At 42.5% G+C, this 17,742-nt stretch overlaps 1 protein-coding gene across 9 annotated transcripts in view; it reads left to right on the top strand.

The window, feature by feature from the left end:
• The first annotated feature begins 729 nt into the window (after positions 1–729).
• The window catches only part of P4HA2 (prolyl 4-hydroxylase subunit alpha 2), a 30,962-nt gene continuing 13,949 nt past the window's right edge, over positions 730–17,742 (top strand). For 6 of the 9 annotated variants that reach the window (XM_054217620.1, XM_054217614.1, XM_054217618.1 and 3 more), the window contains exons 1-7: positions 730–822; positions 2,104–2,192; positions 9,418–9,517; positions 11,100–11,196; positions 13,006–13,157; positions 14,720–14,857; positions 16,111–16,350. In XM_054217620.1, the coding sequence (XP_054073595.1) occupies positions 9,436–9,517; positions 11,100–11,196; positions 13,006–13,157; positions 14,720–14,857; positions 16,111–16,350 (709 nt within the window). In that variant the 5' untranslated portion in view covers positions 730–822; positions 2,104–2,192; positions 9,418–9,435. Of the gene's footprint in view, positions 823–2,103; positions 2,193–4,957; positions 5,683–9,417; positions 9,518–11,099; positions 11,197–13,005; positions 13,158–14,719; positions 14,858–16,110; positions 16,351–17,742 lie in introns of those variants that run through there. The other 3 variants (XM_054217615.1, XM_054217617.1, XM_054217619.1) reach the window with 3 other exon arrangements.

The raw sequence follows: 17,742 nt of genomic DNA, 5'->3' as shown, positions 1-17,742 counted from the left end.
CCCAAACCATTCTAGGATTCTATGAATCTATAGTTGATCTGAATTGGTGTGAATACTGGCTTGTATGGGGGGAAAGAAAGCAAATTAGATGTTCCTGGTGAGCTGGGGAAATGATCTTCTCCGTCTTTGTCTCAGCTCTGCCCATGCCTGTCCGCTGGGTCCGTCCTTGCCCATGGTGTGCCGTCACACACCAACTGTGGCGGGGGCTTGGGCCGCTCCATGGCTGAGCCCAGGCCGAGCCCAGGCCGCCCACACGGAGACCAGCCGTGCCTTCCTCAGCCTGTCACACCCTGCCTGCACGTCCCAGTCACCTTCCACCACAGAGATCATCTTCTCATTCCCTTTTTAAACATAATTTTCCTCCTTCTTATGAGACCCCCAGCTGCCCAAGGCTTATGAGATGTCAGGCGATGGTGACAGCCTGACTCAGGCTGGCTGGGCGGCAGCTCGGTGCCAGAGCCACAGGAACAGCCAAACATGGGGAAGGCTTTCAGAGGTGGGCGGGTGGTTTTTAGAAAGCAAGCAGGATTTACAGGTGGTGTTTAATTTCTCTGTGGAACCCGCTTTTAACCGGGTAACACCCCGCGTACAGGCCAGGCCCTGTCCGATGAGAGCCTGAGGCGATTCCAGGCGGGGCGGGAGTTGCCTGAAGGCTTGTGCGCCGCTACTCGCGGCATTACGGCAGGAGGGGCGGGCTCGGGGGCGGGGCTCAGCGGGAGAGGGGCCGGGGGCGGGCCGGCCGGCGGGGCCGGGCAGGCGGCGGCGCGGCTGGAAGGGCCGGGGCGGTTCTAGAAGCGCGGCGAGAGGGGCTGCTGCCGCTGGGTGAGCCGGGCCGGGGGATCGGGCGGGCAGGGGGCGGCGGTGCCAGCCGCAGGTGAAGCCGCTCCGCCAGTGCTGAGGGGCTGCGGGGTGGCAGCTCACCCTCGGCGTGCCGCGGTCCCCCCTCAGGGCCAGCGGGGGTTTCCCCCCTCAGGGCCGGCGGTCTCTCCTCAGGGCCGGCGGGGGTCCCCGCTTCAGGGCTGGCGGTTCCCCCATCAGCGGAGCTCGCCTGTGAGGAGCGCGGCGACCCCCAGCCCAGCGGCGGGGCCGGGGCTGGACTGAGGGGGGTCAGGCCGCGTGCGCGTTTGGGCAGCCGGGTCGGAGCTTACTGGAAAGGGGGGGTCCGGCTCTGAGGTGCCGCTGTGAAATGCTCGAGCTTCCCCCCCCAGCCCGGCAAAGGGCGCGTTCTGGGAGCAGCAGCCGCCGCCGTTCGGGTCAGCGAGGGGCGGCCGCGGTCCTGCTGCTGGCCTCTGCCGGGGACCGGCGGCTTAGCTGGGGGGAAAACAGCCGAAAATGACACTTCAGAAAAATCATTGGGCTTTTGTAAACGTGTTAGAAGTATCATAATTCCAAAAAATAAAAAAGTGGAAGGACTGATTTCCCCTTTTCCTTGCCCTCTGAATTTAGATATGACTGATATTAGGGCAGAACCTAGAAATATTGCAGTGTGTCAGCTGCACTGACTGCCTGTGTGTGCACTTCCAGCCTGCCATAGCCCCGAGATAGAGGAAACGATGTCTTGAGCTTCATAAAGGTGTTCAAAACCCACTTGTTCTACTCTTGTCTCATTTTGGTTAAACCTGAGATTTGTTTTCTGAAAAACACCGGTCCTTATTTCTGTCAAAGCCCACAGATGTGCAGCTGAGCTGTGGATAAGCCAGGAGAGCACAGGGAGTCGTGCGTGACTGGTGCGATGCAGTAACCGAAGCCTTGGTGGAAAAGGGTTGTGCAAAGGCAGTGGAGGGGGGGCTGGCGTGAAAGCTAAAGGCGCTACCTGGGGTGTTATCGCGGCTCAGCTGGGGCAGAATAGCTTGCTGTGTCATAGTAATGCAAAACATGCTTTTGACCAGACAGGAACAATTTTATTTCAAGCAGCAAAGAATGTCCTTATAACCTGGAAGCAAGGAGGAAAGAGGATGTGTAAATATAGACTATGTTTGGAGCTGTCTGGCTTTGTGATGTTTGGTATTCCTAGCCAGTAATCTTCCCTGTTCCTCAGTAGTGAAGGTAGGCTTTCCTAGAAGATGTTTTTGTAACAAAACCTCTTGCTGCTTAATTTTCTAGGTGCTTTGTGCTGAGCTGAAAGGTCACCACAATCACCAGGGTAATACTTCAGCTTTCTGGCATTGCGGACCTAGGAAATAATCCCACAGGTATGTTGTAAATCTGTATATTAACCAATAACTGCTGGTTGTATTTTACAGGCAGAACACTATTCTACAATTGTAAAATGGCATTGCTATGACATTAACAGACAAGAATTTTGCTTCTTGCTTATGCCATAATTTCTTGAGATTAATTTTTTTAATGTGGTTCTTCCCGGTGCAGGAAGTACAAGCCCAGAGTACAATTATGTATTTCAAAGACAGTAACAGCAGAGGGAGCATGATTTACCATTTTAGTATAAGCAAGTTTTTCATTCCAGGTTTAAGTCAAGAATCCAGTCTGTTTATAATTTCCACGCTGTGCATATTGGCAAACTTCCAGGGAAGCAAGCTGTAAACACAGATATTTTTCCTATGACTAGTTCTGATTTTTGTGTATGATTTTCTATATGTCTGAGAAATGAGAATGTGGAGTATGGTAGGAGGCACGTTCTAGGGTGACCTTAGAATAGAGTCAACCCCCACACCTCTGAGATAATGTCTGATTTTAATTAAATTGCTGATATTAATTGAAAGAAACAGTTCACTGATGGTAGACCATTTTTATATATAAAAAAACCCCTTATTTCTGAACAGGAAGATTTTTTTTTAATGCTGTACAGCATATGGAAGGTTAAGTATCATGATGTACTAAAATTATGGGCTTTGCACAGTAAAATGCAATCTAAATTCTAATCCTGAGAAATAAGCTCTAGTGGAAAAGAGCGTGCAGTTTTGCTGTTCTGTCTTCACTAACAGTGTGGGATTTGACCGGTCTGTTTCATATGGATTAAGCTTGCAGGTGCTGCAAAGTAAGATGCAGGCAGATTTGCTGTGCCTTAGACTAGTGTGAATTTTCTTCCCTGCTGGAGCGCAGAAGAAATATTCTTTGCTATGGTTTTAAAAAAGAACCAAAACACCCGTTGAGAGTTAATCCAAATGCTTATAGTTTCTAAGGTTATTATAACAAAGGATAACAAGCCATTCTATATTAGCAGAAATGCATGCACTTTTGCATGCATGTACTGTATCCTTGTTAATGCATGCAAACAAACAGCTTTTCCTCTTTCTTTTGGCGTGCCTTGAAAAATACAAGGCAATCATGTTGTATTATTTGCTAGGCAATTATAATTGTTTTCAGATGCACATTAAACCCTTTGGCAAGAAAGGTAGTGATGCTGGCATAAGCTGCTTCGAGCAGTGAATCCAACGTGTACTGGAGGAAGGAGCTGTGAAGCAGTTATTTGATGATGGAGAGAACTCACTTGGGGAGAAGACACCAAATATTGAAAGGGAGCAGTGCCTTTTGTGTCTCCCTGGGTATGATTGAGAGCTAGCTATTTGTAGCAAGGTAACTAACTGTATGCTGCACTGGCAGCATCGTGAATCCTGACATGAGGTTCAAGATATGACAGTGTGGTCTGGGTGGGGCGCTGACAGGCGTTTAAATCCAAAGTTCTTTTGGTCAGAGGAGTGGTTGAATGCTGGAGCATCTGAGTTCATGTGGATAATGAGTTTTGGCCCTGAATTACTTGTTTCAAAGTCTTCAGCCAGTGGTGAAGGCTTGCTTTCTTAGCATAAAATTAATGTTTCCTTAATATTTAATAATTTTAAAACAGTTTTATAGGAGCCATCATGTGCCAGGCATCTCCTGGCTAATGTGTCAGGCTAATCTGCAAGACATCAAGTACTGCTACGTGATGGATATTTTTTATGTCTGCTTTTCTTATAGAAGTGTTGAGAGAAGCTCTTCCTTGACAACATCCTGAAAATCTGTTTACAATTCAGTCCATCTTTTGGCTCTAAAGTATGTAAGCAATCTTGCTGTTGTGTTGGTTTTTTTTGTAGTATTTTCCACTTTAATATAATTAGCCTTATCTACAGCCATCAACACTGATGGCAAATTGCAGCCTACTTTTGAAAGCTCCATTGTTTGAGGAGGAGAAGGGGGATGCAGCCAGCTTTTGTGTCTGCAAGCAATAAGACAGTGGGTGGAAGGCACTGGCGTTTGGAGAAGCCCCAAGCAAACCTGTCTGATCCAAGAGTCCAACCTCAAATTGCTGTTTGAGGATGGACCATTCTTCAGAGCCTGGCATGTGGGCCTCAACTGTGTATGTGCCAAGAACCTATCTGTGGCCTGAGGTAACTTTGAAGTAGTGATTTGCTTGTTGGATTTCGCCATGGTATTTTAAATTTAGATACATGTGGAAGCAGCTATTTCAGCAGTGATTTTCCAGGTGTCTTTAATAGAATAGGCAAGCACAGAAGAGGAAACAGGCTGTAACCCTTATTTATATCATCGGCTTGTAAGTTGTTGCATTGTGATGGTTCAGGAAAATGGTATATTAATCAGATTTTGACAGTAGTTATGATACTTTGTCTCACAAACTGTATTCCTTTGTAGCAAAGTGTGGGTCTGTAAGAATGGTAACAAATTAAGGAACAATAGTCTCCCTTAATTTCTTGGAAGGAACCATTGCTGTATTTTCTTAAAAAAAAAAAAAAAAAACAAAACAAACAAAAAAAACAAAAAAAACAAACAAAAAAAAACAAAACCAAAAAACCAACCATCAAACAAACCAAAAACCTGGAAAAAATAGAAAACTAGATCTGTTAGGAGTAATTAAACTTTATCATGAAAGAAACATATTGCAGAGAGTGTCTGATGACCTAAGATACTGACAGAGCAGTGACTTTTGCTGTGATCTATGCTCAGTATTGGTAACATTCTGAAGCAGTGAGTTGGCAGTCTGCTGACTAGTGATGGTATGCAGGTTTTTGACTGTAATTTTGTATGGATCAATGAAGTATCGCACACTTGGTGCTCTCTTTTCACTTTTGATCTGTTATACCTGTTCTAGCTGTTATCCAACTGCATTGCTGTCTTGAATGTGAGCTATATTAGAGTGGCTGTGAGGTAATGTCCTCTGAGTTTTGTGGATTGGAGACAGAAATATAGACTTAGAAAGAAATGCTTTTGCAGGGGCTGAAATTAGCCCTGTGAAACTTTTCTCCCCCACCTAGCCTTTGGAAAGAGAGGTGACTTTGCTGGTAGCAGTTTTGAGCAGCTAAATCACGTGCCAGTTCCATGCCTCCCCTGGAGAAGCCCAATAGCAAAGGGAGTGCTATCACATCTAAGTGACGGAGTGTAAGAATAGTGTGGGTGTTTTTTATGGAGTTCATGTGATCAAGATGAGAGTTCACAAGAGTCACATGCTGGCCTGATTTGCCACAATAAGGGGTATGACTTCTATTCTTTAAATTACACAGACTGGTCTTATGTCGGTTCCACTTAGTTTAATTCTTCTGCATGAGAAGTCTGTGCAAATTTGGAGCCTGGATGAAGGACTCGCTTTTGTTAGTCCCTGTTTTCAGTTAGGCTGTCAGGCAACTGGAGGTTTTCTTCTGACTTGTTTTGTTCTTCTGAGGGCACCCTTGTCTGGGAATGAAAACTGACATCTGGAGCGGATGATCAGCCACAAGATAGGTAATTGAAGATGTGAGTTGCTCTATCCTGTGTGCTATTACTATTACATTTTTAAAAAAAGCTGTGGAATGCAAATCAAGTTCCCTTATACACCATTGTGCCAACTGAATGGTACCTGCTGATGCTCTTTTGTGGGGTAAAAGGGGAGTGAGGGGTTTGTGTTTTTAGGGCCTCTAGCTTCAGCATATGTAGGTAGGTGTGTTGCCTTCTGTCAAAGGAAGGCTCTGTGAGGATCATGCTCTTGTCCTGTGGTGTACAAAGGAGACTGCTGCCTCTCAGTTTAATCAGAAGTGGGAACCCTAAAGGGACTGGATAAGTAATAGGTATTTGTTTCATCTTCTGACCTGAAAAAAGTCCTTCCTTTTGCTTGTATTGGAGCTGTCTTGAATCCCCCCATGACTGGATATAAAATTCAGAGTGGGTGAGAAACTGATAACCCTGGTAGATGTGCAAGTAACTTTTCATTTATGTCAGGTCCATGTTTTTTATATCTTTTGATTAAGAATTTTTAGAAAGCTTATTAAATAAAAAATTCAGTCTAACTTATGGAGAAAAATTTCCATCCTGGTCTATTTGGTCTAGAAGAACCTTTTTTCTTCTGCCAGTGCTCTCTGAAGTCTGACAGCACTCTTTCCAGTGGGAGCAATGATTCACTGAGGTCTTACACTCCTAAAGAAGTGTTTGTAGAATATCCATTTGGTTGGCTGGCTGGGCACATTTAAGAGGAGAAGAAGAGCAAAGCATTAAGTATCTGTTATTGTATGCGGAGGAGTTTTAGCTCTATCGATGTTGCTGGAGCAGCTTCTCGCTACAGTGAGAACAATCCCTCAAGCGAGGCAGTTGTGTAAATGCTCATCTGTGAGGAACATGTGGCCTTAGGGTCTCTGTGCTGACAGGACTCGATGTAGCCTGACGAGCCAGGGCACTGCGCTTGTTCTCCTGGGCTGTCTTAGAGCCCTGGCTCAGGGCAGCGTGAGCTGCCTGCTCAGTTCCTGCATGGGGGGGGGTTCTGCTAGCCCAAGGCTGAACTGAGCCTGCCTGGTGGCTCTGCTCAAGCCTTCTCAGTCGGTTGCAGAGGAATGTCATTGTTCTCACTTAAATAAAAGGAGATCCTAAATTCACCTGTCCAGCATGATGCCTGCTCCTTTTCAAGATGCTGTTGAAAAAAAGCCAGGAAAGTAGGCAGTATTTGTCCTACACAGACTTATTATCTGGCATTTCTATGCAACTAAGTTCTTCCATTCTCTATTTGAATAAAACTCATTATAAACATTTGTCTGAATTTAGTTATTGAGGTAGGAGGTGCTAATGTCCCTTCTGCCTCTCTTACCCTCTTTGTCAGCAGATGGTTTAGCTGTGGTGGGGTGGGCATGCATACGTGTGTGTATGCACACATGCTTGTGCTGTCCAAGAATGTGGTTATAACATTATCCTCAGCCTCCTGTAATTCATTATTTGTGCTGGTTTGCCAAGTAACAGCTGTGAAAAGAACGTGTACAAACAATTTGAAAACCCTGCAGCCAGGTGTCCTGCTTGTTCAAGCAAGAGCTGATTTCTCTGTTTACTGGGGTTTCTGTTTATTGACTCAAGTAAGTCTGAGTAGGATGGCAAAGCTGTTAAAGATCTGCTATAAAGACAAGCTGCTAGCTGTAGTAAGTGTTCTTCTTGGCAGATATTCTCAGCCATGAGAAAACATGGTGGGGAGGTGCAGGGCGGAGAATGTAGTTGTGTTGTTTTAACTGGAAAATTCCCTTGTAATTGTTTTGCCAGGCTTTGTGTAGTGCATCCAAAAAACCACTTCATGAAGCGCCGACAGACTATGCAGATGGACAGTTGTGGCTTAATATATCCAAATTAATGTACTTCCCAAGTGCTCTTGACTTGCTGTGCGTTCTGCTACATCACTTATTGTGGCTTTTAGTATTGGCAGACCTCTGCATGGTACTATTCATTCAGCTTTACTCAGTTCTCAGATTACCCATGTACTAGTTCTGAACTAACTTAAACAAGCAGTTTGGGAATATGTGGTTTGCATGGGGGTGAGAAACAGAAAAGGAAAAGGAGAAGACTTATTATGATGCTGTGAGACATTTTCCTGCTTACTCGTGCTTGCAAATTGTTGTGGTAAATGTTTCTGATTCCTCATGTAGTCTTTTAAAGCAATCAAATGAATAATTTAAATACAATCATCTTGCCATGTGATAATAATACATAGCAGAGAACGGAGCTATTTCTAATGTTCTTAGTGATGGTAGTATCACTGACGGTGTGCCTGGTGTTTATGTCCATGGCACTGGTGAGCTGAGCTGAGGGTGAGAGCTGCTATCATGCTGTGGGCTTGAAAAACCCAGCAGGAAAGGGCAGTATCCACCTTTCACCTTCCGTCTTGTGTTGTGCCGGCAAATACATGGAGCCCAAGGGAACAATGAGCTAGAGTTGTTCCAGAATTATCTTATTTTAATACCTTCCCACTTGCTGCATTGATTGAAATTTTAGGATATCCCATATATTTTTCCTTCCCTTCCCCCCTCCATCCCCCTTTCTCATCAGATGCAAGTGATTCCATTTTGCTCCAAATAGCTGCATGTTGTTTACTGTGTTTGGAGTAGGAGCAGGTTGCAAGTGGTCGTTTCCAGCTGCCAGTTTATCCAGTTACAATGGGTAGGAAAAAAAGAATAATTGCATCTTGGATTAAGGTGAACAGTTGTCATCTTACTTTTGACACCGTGCCTGGCTGTTGGGAGAGCTCAGTGTTTGCTGAGCAGCGGTGCTCATACGTGAGGTCTGGCTGTGGTGGCTGTTCCTGCTTGGTGAACAGGCAGCTCTGGAGTGAGCTGTGGGCTGATCCAAGCGCAGTGCAGACTGCTGAAATTCCCTGGAAGAGGCATCAGATCTACCAAGAGAATTACACCTCCCAGGAGGCTCTTCTATATGGACCTTGCATCCCTTATTTCACTTCTCTATTGCCTTGTCTGCCTGTCTGCTCAGACTGGCTTTTCCTTCCATGTGCTTGGTGGGCTGCACTCTTAGAAATGGAATAGTCTGCTTTCAGCCTCCGTCTCGAGGGGCTGGGTTTCTAAGCTGGCACAGCCTTTGAAATACAGAAGTCATAAGGGTTGTGCCCAGAGGCCAGTATGCTGGGATGGTGCATCTTAAATAATCGGGGTTGGAAATTTCACTTTCAACTTTTCCAACCATCGCTGCCACTTCCACACTACTAAATGCTATATTTCACTATTTGGCTTTCTTGCTATTTGTCTTTCTAGACAGCTTTTATATAACTGAGTTTCACAGCATGCTACAAGTCTGACCATTTAATTTAGCCTTTTATTATTATTGGAACATAATGCAACTTTGTATACTCTCCTATTTTCCAGCCATAATTTTGCATGATGTGGAAGGCATTCAGCTGCCCTTGCAGCAGATCTTGTTCTCACTGTCTCTGTGGATAAATATATTGCTTCCATTACTTCTGTCATGCGAGCCTTCCGTGGACTGCAGCATCTTCTGTGTAATTCCCAAAGAATATACCAGATAGCATTTGAGTCTGTTAAGTAACAGCTCCTGTGGTTAAAGAAGACTTTTTTTTTTTTTTCAAGCTTTATTGATTAGAATTCAGTCTTTCAAGGACGTAAATAATTTTCATGAGGGTGAAATGATTGAAGATGAAAATTAATGCCTTGGGTTTTTTTTCTCACAAATAAGTTAATCATTTTTATTCTTCCTTTTCCTTTTAATTCATTACAGGTTTGAGCTGTCTGGAAGATGAAGCCCTGGCTGCAGTTGGTGTTCTTTACCTGTATTTCCTTGATCTGGCACACAGACGCGGAGTTCTTCACCTCCATAGGTATGGGAAGAACTAATGTATGATGTTATGATGTAGTTAATGTGATTCCCAAAATTGTTAAAGTTTGCAGTTGAAGCATGTGGCTTCTCTGGCGAGTATCAGTAAAATAAGACAGTTCCTACATTTTATTAAGAATTGTGCACCTGTTGTTGTCTTGAAAACGGCACAAACGTTATGCTAAAATGATTAGCCTTGCGTTTATGATTTATGAAAAGAATTTAAGTGATAAATATGTGAAATATTTTCTTTCACAGAATCTGAAATCTCCTGTCTTCTCAAAAAGCTGGAGTTAGATGTTGGAAGAAAAAATTAATATCCCCTTTACCTTATGCGTGTTTTGTAAAAGCTGAGTAAATCTTGAAGAATTCACATTGTTCTGAATCCTGAAAATAGGTTGATTTTTATGACAATTTAGTTCTTGTGTTCAAGCTGTGATACAACCATGTATGGCTGTGGTAGAACCTAAAAATAAGCACAGACTGAATTTTTTGCTGTGACTTGATCTACTGTTTTCCTGTGGAATAGTGTGGGGAATTTACCCCCATAAGGATAATAGAGACTGATTACAGCTGGCTGTTCTCCAGAATATGCTTAGAACTCAGTGGAGCTGTGTTCCGGAATGGTAAAACTCAAAACTCCCTGTGGCTTATTTTGCACCGCTGTGTGGAACTGCTCAGGGAGAGCAAGGCAGAGCGGTGTTTCACTACCAACCTCCAGCCTATGCTCCGGTGCTGGCTAAACAGCATTTCACTACATGCACATTATTTGATTCTCTCTTTTCCGAAGTTAAGTAGCTTTTTGTACAAAGTTACTCTGAAGGGCCACCTTTTCTTTACACTTCTATTCCTGAATCTTTCCTAACTCTGAAAATAGCACAGCCTGCTGACTTCCATCTGCTTAATCATGCCTCATTAATAGTTACTTTGGAATGCTGAAGCTAAAGCTGTGGTGCATTTATAAATCTCATCTGGTCTTTCAGTGTTTGGTCTTTGAAAAGTAGTTTGTCATAGCAATTAGGATTGATGTGCTAGCAATTTCCACTAATGTTAATCAGGAGACAGTGTGTGTGTGTGTCAGTCTATAAACATTATTCTGAAATTCCTCTGCGCTTATCGTTAGGTTGTGTTTCCACAGTTACCTGTATTGAAAAGCTGTAATTTTAAGTGATGCCAATAGTTAAGCTAATAATTTATTAGTGTGCCCTAATCTGTATCCATATGTAGAACAGACGCTTTGGCAACTACTTGGATCTTTTGTTGCTTTAACTCAATAGCTGTATTAATGTCAAACCTTTCTTCTCATTGTCTTGCATACAATTGTAAAACTAAAAGTAATTCGGAGGCAGTGGAAGGGTCACAGCAAAGCTACATGAGGCAGGATTTTAAAAGCCCCTTGAAGCATTTAAATGACAGACCTGCATGTATGCTTTTGTGGTTTATAGGCATTGAAGTGCATACCCTTAATTTGTCTGTTCTTTGTGGTGGTTTTAATTGTCCTAGAGCATATAAGGTCTGTCTTCTACGCTGTTGGAAATTGTTACTTTTTTAGGGCTGATTAACATTTGCTCATACTCTGTTTTTAGGTCAAATGACAGACCTGATTTACGCAGAGAAAGACTTGGTACAGTCTTTAAAGGAATATATCAGAGCAGAAGAGAACAAGCTCTCTCAGATTAAAAGGTAGGGGGAGAGGTTTGCATAATGAAGGATGACAAAATGGGTCATCTGTATTCAGTTACACCATACCTTTCTATCACCACTCTTCGTTTCTACATCTTGTTAGTGTTTCCCCAGTAGATAATCACAGGGAGACTGTAGATACTAACTTGGTTGTAATTTATTCTCATAAATCTGCAGAGAGGGGCCCCTGCTTCAGATATCATTTAGACTTTGTCTGCTTGTTTAGAAACTGTTTGCTGGGCTCTTCCCACTTTTCCCTGTCCTTGTACCATCACAGTGCTCCTGTGGAGAAGACACTACTCCTGTCGGAGGAGCCTTGTCCATGTGAGTTAAGTGCCTCTAGGTCCAGTGTTCTGTGCTAGTTGTTGTTTCACAGCATCAGCACTGCTTACAGCTACAAAGTGTGCCAGTTGTGTTGTTTAGGGGAGCACACACCGAATCCTCGCCTTCCTTCCTGTGCTGGCTTTGCTCTCCAGGACAGCTCTCCTGCCATGTTATCTTCAGTCGCCAACCTGGCTACAGAATATCTTGGACATTATTGTTTGCGTAGCTCACTTGAAGGGCTCTTGCTGACAACCGGTATTTTCTGTGTCCCTTAGGCAGACCGTTAATACTTATCTAGCTGAAAGTAATATCTAATAGGGTGTGACACTAGAATAGTCTAAATGAGGTCCAGGTTCAGAAGAGCTGAGTGCTTCTAATTGGAGCCATGCTTTCCAAAGAATTTCTAAACTCCAGGCTGTATGTGGCAGTTTGATGTCCCTTTTGGGAGCTATGGAGTAAGTGAAATTATAAGAATTCCTTGTCACTCGCATACACAAATGTTCATTTCTTGAAAAGCTGCCCTTCTGAGGAAAAGCAATCTCCTCTTCAAGTATTGTTAAAGAGAACGTCAGTTCCATCTATGTATAAACCGGTCTTTTTTCAAAAAAGTAGTCGTTTCTTTTTCATGCATTGACATATGCAAGTGCTTTTTTAATATGCTAAACTTTCAGTTGACCTGTATTTTTTTGTATTTGTAAGCACAAGTATTCTGCTACTGTGCCAATATTTGAGCCCTTGCACCCTGCTAGTGTATGGGGCGTGTGCTTTGTAACAGATTCAAAGGGGATTTCTTATGTTCTGTTACGCTCTTATCTCAGCCGTGTTTTCTTCTTATTGAGTACTGAGAGAGGAGCACACAGCTGGTCCAGATGTTTGTGTTAAGGGATAACATGAAGGGCAACAGAAGAAATTCTCACTACAGCATCAGCAACGTAGTTGGCAGTTCAAATGTACTGTAACACAGAGGGTGAAGTTTCCCACTACTGCTTTGAAGCTGACCAACAGTGCAATCCAGGTGACTTGACAGCACTGCCACTGTACTGTCTTAGGGTTTCCAGTCTCAAAATCAAAGCTTATGGTCTAGTTTCCATAAAGCTAAAAAGCTCTTGGGTTTTTATTTATACTTGTATTTTTACTAAGATAGATAAGTGACACTCACAGTGATTGTGTGCTCCATCTCATTTTCTGGAGGGCAGCATGCTGAAAATTGATGGCTAAGACTCATTGCAAGTGAAATGCATGCACACTGTAGTAAGATTTAAAATAGTAAGCAGGGAAACAAATTTTCTTTAAAAGAAAAAGACTGTTCTAATTAAAAAATCAGTTGTACTTCACTTTATCCTTGTGAAGTTGAAAGCTTGAAAGCTGGTTATGATGGCAAAAGCAGCAATAAATTGATTCAAACTGTGCAATTAGGATGACTTAAGAAGGAAGACGTGCATTCATAAATTGTTCTCAGACTGAGGAGTATGCTTCTTGTTCCAGCTGGGCTGAAAAAATGGATGTACTGACTAGCAAATCAGCCTCTGATCCAGAAGGGTATCTGGCACATCCTGTGAATGCGTATAAGCTGGTGAAGCGTTTAAATACTGACTGGCTGGAATTGGAAAACCTGGTTCTTCAGGATACAACAAATGGTAAGGAGTTCCAGGGGAGAAGATATCAGTAGGAGGTAGCCTTACAACACAGTTGTTTGTCCTCCTTGTATTCTGGAAAGCTGCAAACTCAGCTGTGATTTTAATATTATTGCCAAGTTTGTTTGAAATTTAAACTAACAACTGGGCTCTTGTTTACTGGTTACCCAAGTGGGTGAAACTTGCTACTGAAACATGTCTATCAAGACTCAAAGAAACTGTCACCTGTTTTAGGCCTGTTGCATTTTGTTTGGCTTGTGCTGTTTGGGGCAAAGGGGAGAATGGGATATACTAAAGTGGTCGGTTGTGTTGGCAACTGTTGTACACCTAATATTGAGCTTTGTGTTCCTCTTATATAAAAAGTTACTCATCTGCTTTCCCAGTCTGCTGCTTCTCTTGGCGATCATTGTTTTTTGACCGTGTTGATCAGTAGGTAAGATTTAAGAATCAAGACATGAAACCCATATTGAATTGGTGAAGGAATTCATATGAGCCCCAGCATTAGCAGTTGGCAGATGTTGTACTCAGTCTGTTGATAACAGGATAATATACAATTGATATCTGTAAACCTATCCTAAGTCAAATGTTTCCAGTAATAATCTTTGCTTTTGCATTATATTGTCAAAGTGTCTGCCTGAATTTGCTTCCATAACTTGTTTTTTTCAAAATGCAGGTTTATTTTTACTGGACTTCTTGAAAGTAAGGGCAACGAGGCTATGTTTTTCAGGCAGAACATTGCATGTTTTCCATTTCTACTCTGCATATGCTAAATTTTAGGTACTTGGAAGTTTTTTTCCAGCCAAGATTTTTATTGTTTTGGAATAGCCATCCTAGATGGAAATAAAATACTCTATTCTATTGAGTACTTCTGTCATTAATTCTTTCTATACAGGCTTCCTTTTCCAGTTCTGCTTGTTGCATGATTGGAAATGGCTGGGTGGTTTTCCTTCAGTTGATTGCCCTCGCTTCTGCCCAACCAACCTGCTATACAGCCTTGATATATTTATGCAGTGCATTTAATTTTATTTCTAAATGTCACCTGTTTTTACATGTCAAGTTTAAATGCCTCTTATTGAGTAAAGTACTACTGCTGCTTAGGGGATCCTGTCTCAGGGTCTCTGTCCCTTGACCTGAGATTTGAAAAGCTCTCATGGCTTTACAGGTTGGAGTACGCAGTCTGAAATCGTTGTCTGGTACTGTGATCTGCAGTTTTCTCTGGATATTGCAAGAGAAATGATGAAAGCTATTAAGTTTTCGTGCTAGAAGGAGACGTTGCGGGAGAATGAAGATCATTAGGTTCACATTGTACTTTAGTAATTGCATGGCACAAGAAAACGGGGTGTGTGTTAGTTATTTATCCTTTAATCTCTTACTCATGAGCCGTATTTCTTAAAATGAGAAAGAAAACAATGTTTTTGTAACTTAAGAGCCTAATAAGGGACTTTAAACCTGGATAATTTGAACCTGAATTCCCAAAACAAAGCAGATGTTTCCTCTTCTGTGTTAGTCTGGTACTGATATTTATTCAGACTCTGGAAGTAACATCTTTCTCTTTTACTGCAAAGGCTTTATTGCGAATCTCACAATTCAGCGTCAGTTTTTTCCAACTGAAGAAGATGAGACTGGAGCTGCGAAGGCTCTGATGCGCCTGCAGGATACATATAAGCTGGATCCTGAAACTCTTTCCCGAGGAAACTTACCAGGTAAGTGCACAAAGGTCTCCTCTACTTCAAAAGGAAGGAAGTGGTAACATCCTTAAACTCTCTCCGAAAGTCCTTTTTCTGTAGTGAGGAAGAACCATGGTGTTGAAAGTCCACACGGGTTAGATGCTTGAGGACATACCTACTTCAGCACTTTGAGAACAGCCTTGAGATTATTCCCACCTGAGCCAAGGCACTATGGTCTGCAGTAGCATTTTTTTAATTCTAATTACTTTAAAAGAAAATGCTGGGTTTTATAATAGCTATACCAAAACAACAAAGGATGACATACTTCCGTGTGCTGTGGGTGAGCAAATACTGTGGGTACTTCCTGTCCCCAATAACGTACAAACCAAGGGAAGGAGCTGCTCCGTAATTCATTGTTCTGGTGGCTCTTAGAAAGCTTGGCTCTGTTCTTTGCTGTGGTCTTCCGGTGAGGCTTTGGTTGAATCACTTTGCTCCTGTTCTTCTTGTGAGATGGGAACAGTTTTTGACACAGAGAGATGTTTTGAAAAGTACATAGATATATTGAGATGTTTCAGTGTTTTGGCAGCTGAGTCCTGATAAATGTTTGTTGGTGCTGCTTATGAGAGGCTTACTGAAAGAGGTTACGGTTGCTAGCAACACAGTATTTACAAACTGAATAGGTTTCATTAGAGTGTGGGTAGATGAGTTGACAAAACAGGCTTAGTTATTATATGTAGGTTATTAACAGTAAACTTAAAATTAAGTCTTATCTGTGCATCTGCTGAGCTGGAGCAACCGGAAATCAGTGCACGGTTACAGTCAAATGGATACCCAGTGTGTCTAAACAACAATCAGCATACTTATGCACAAATATACATCTCCAGTAAAGTGCAAAGAAGCTAATTCTGCACATAGTCGGGCTTCTCTGATCATCTAACAGTGTCAACGTTTAGGTTCAATAAAATGTGTTAAGCTGTTAATCTGCTCTGCCTTTGTCTACAACAGGAAGCACAATAGCTTAACACTGTATCTTAAGCTTCTATTGGTTTCCAAAGGAACTAATGCCACACAGTGTAATCTTTAGAATGTAATCTTTAATTCTGAAGGTGATCAGTTTGGCACCGAACCTGAAATATTGTCAAAGCGTTGTCTTTTAGAATCCTTTTTGGTTGATAAAAGCATGTATCATGTATTTACACACATTCCTCAGTGTGCCTTGTGTATTTGAAGGCAAAGATGCTTCTGTGTGGATTGCTTAAAGCTTTTTTTTTTTTTTTTTTTTTTTTAAGGAACAAAATACACATCCTCTTTGACAGTAGGTGACTGCTTTGGTATGGGGAAAACTGCATACAATGACGGAGACTACTATCACACAGTACTTTGGATGGAACAAGCCTTAAAACAACATGATGAGGGGGAGGATACAACAGTCAGCAAAGTAGAGATCCTAGATTATCTCAGCTATGCTGTTTTCCAGTTTGGGGATTTGCACAGAGCCATGGAGCTTACCAGACGTCTGATATCCCTTGGTAAGAACAAAAAACCCGCTATTCTAGTGCTGGGGAGTGTTGCCAGTGACAGAGCCAAGAACAGCCGTGGCCCATACATATTGGTGAGCTGACTGGAAGGATAATCCTGCCAGATGACTTGTAATAAATATAGGTCCTGGAAAAAAAAACCTGCCCCAGTCTACTTATACATAAAGTATCTTTAACAAGCTATCTTATAACATGCTGTTATTACTCAAAGACCAAATGTGTGTCCCACTGCAGCTGTGTGATTTGCTTCAGTGTACTGAGGTGTTGTGTTTGGTAATGGTTAAAGCCTGGGTTGTCTCAGCTGGAGGTCAAGGCTACCACAGACTTAGGCAGAGTGCTGTATCTTCTGTAAGGTTCTACTGACTACACATATTCCCCTTCACTCTTCAACACAGGTACTCTTTGATGCCAGAAGAATACTTTGCCTGAGATCTTAAAGTATTTATTTCTGAATATTCAGAACAGATTGAGTTTCTTCAAACCTCCTTTTATCTCTGGTCTGTTTCTATCTTTCACTTGAGTAAGCAAAGAAGCATTGCTTCCTATACAACTTTGCCTACTTCCTGCATTGGAAAGGTTTGTCCTCTCCAATTAAAATTAACATCTACTGTGTTACGTATTTGTATGTTTTTCAATCAGCTGTTCTTAATTTAGATGTTAGCTGCATCCTGGGAGTGGGTGAAGCCTCTCTATTGAAGAATATGTATCAGTCTGATTTCTGCAGACACAGGAATTCATAGATTAAAATTTACAAGAAGATGAATATGTATTGAATCTAGCTCCATCTGCAATAATAGAGTTTAGCACTGATAGCAGAATGCAAATCCTTATCAGCACCAAACAGTGGAACAGACTTGGCAGTCCCTTCTGGGAGCAGCAGCTTCCTCTGCCCTGGGCTGAACTTCCTTATCTGGCCACTATTAGCCCATGCTTTAATGAGCGTTTACTTCTATGGCCTTCTGGGTTAGTTAAATAAGATAAACACAATAAGCTTGGGAGGGTCAGAAGGGAAAGAAGCTGTTCTAGGTACTACTGTCCAGAAACACTTTATGGCGAACAAGGAATTGTTCCTTCTTAGTTATGCTGTGTAAAGATCTATTGATGATGTTACTAGATATGGCACCCATTTTCAAAAAGGGTAGAAAGGAGGACCCTGGGAACTACTGACCTGTCAGCTTCACCTCTGTCCTATGCTAAGGCGTGTGGAGGACAGGGAAGTGATTTGAGACAGCCAGCGTGGCTTTACCAGGGGCAAGTCCTGCCTGACCAACCTAGTGGCCTTCTATGATGGAGTGACTACATCAGTAGACAAGGGAAGAGCTATGTATGTCACGTATCTGAAGGCTACTAATGATAGGTCCAATGATGCTGGTGATCCAGAAT

This window comes from Rissa tridactyla, chromosome 11 (genome assembly GCF_028500815.1).
Source record: "Rissa tridactyla isolate bRisTri1 chromosome 11, bRisTri1.patW.cur.20221130, whole genome shotgun sequence".
Taxonomy (NCBI): domain Eukaryota; kingdom Metazoa; phylum Chordata; class Aves; order Charadriiformes; family Laridae; genus Rissa; species Rissa tridactyla.
Note: the sequence above shows the minus strand (reverse complement) of the source record. Positions and strands in the feature narration are given on the sequence as shown.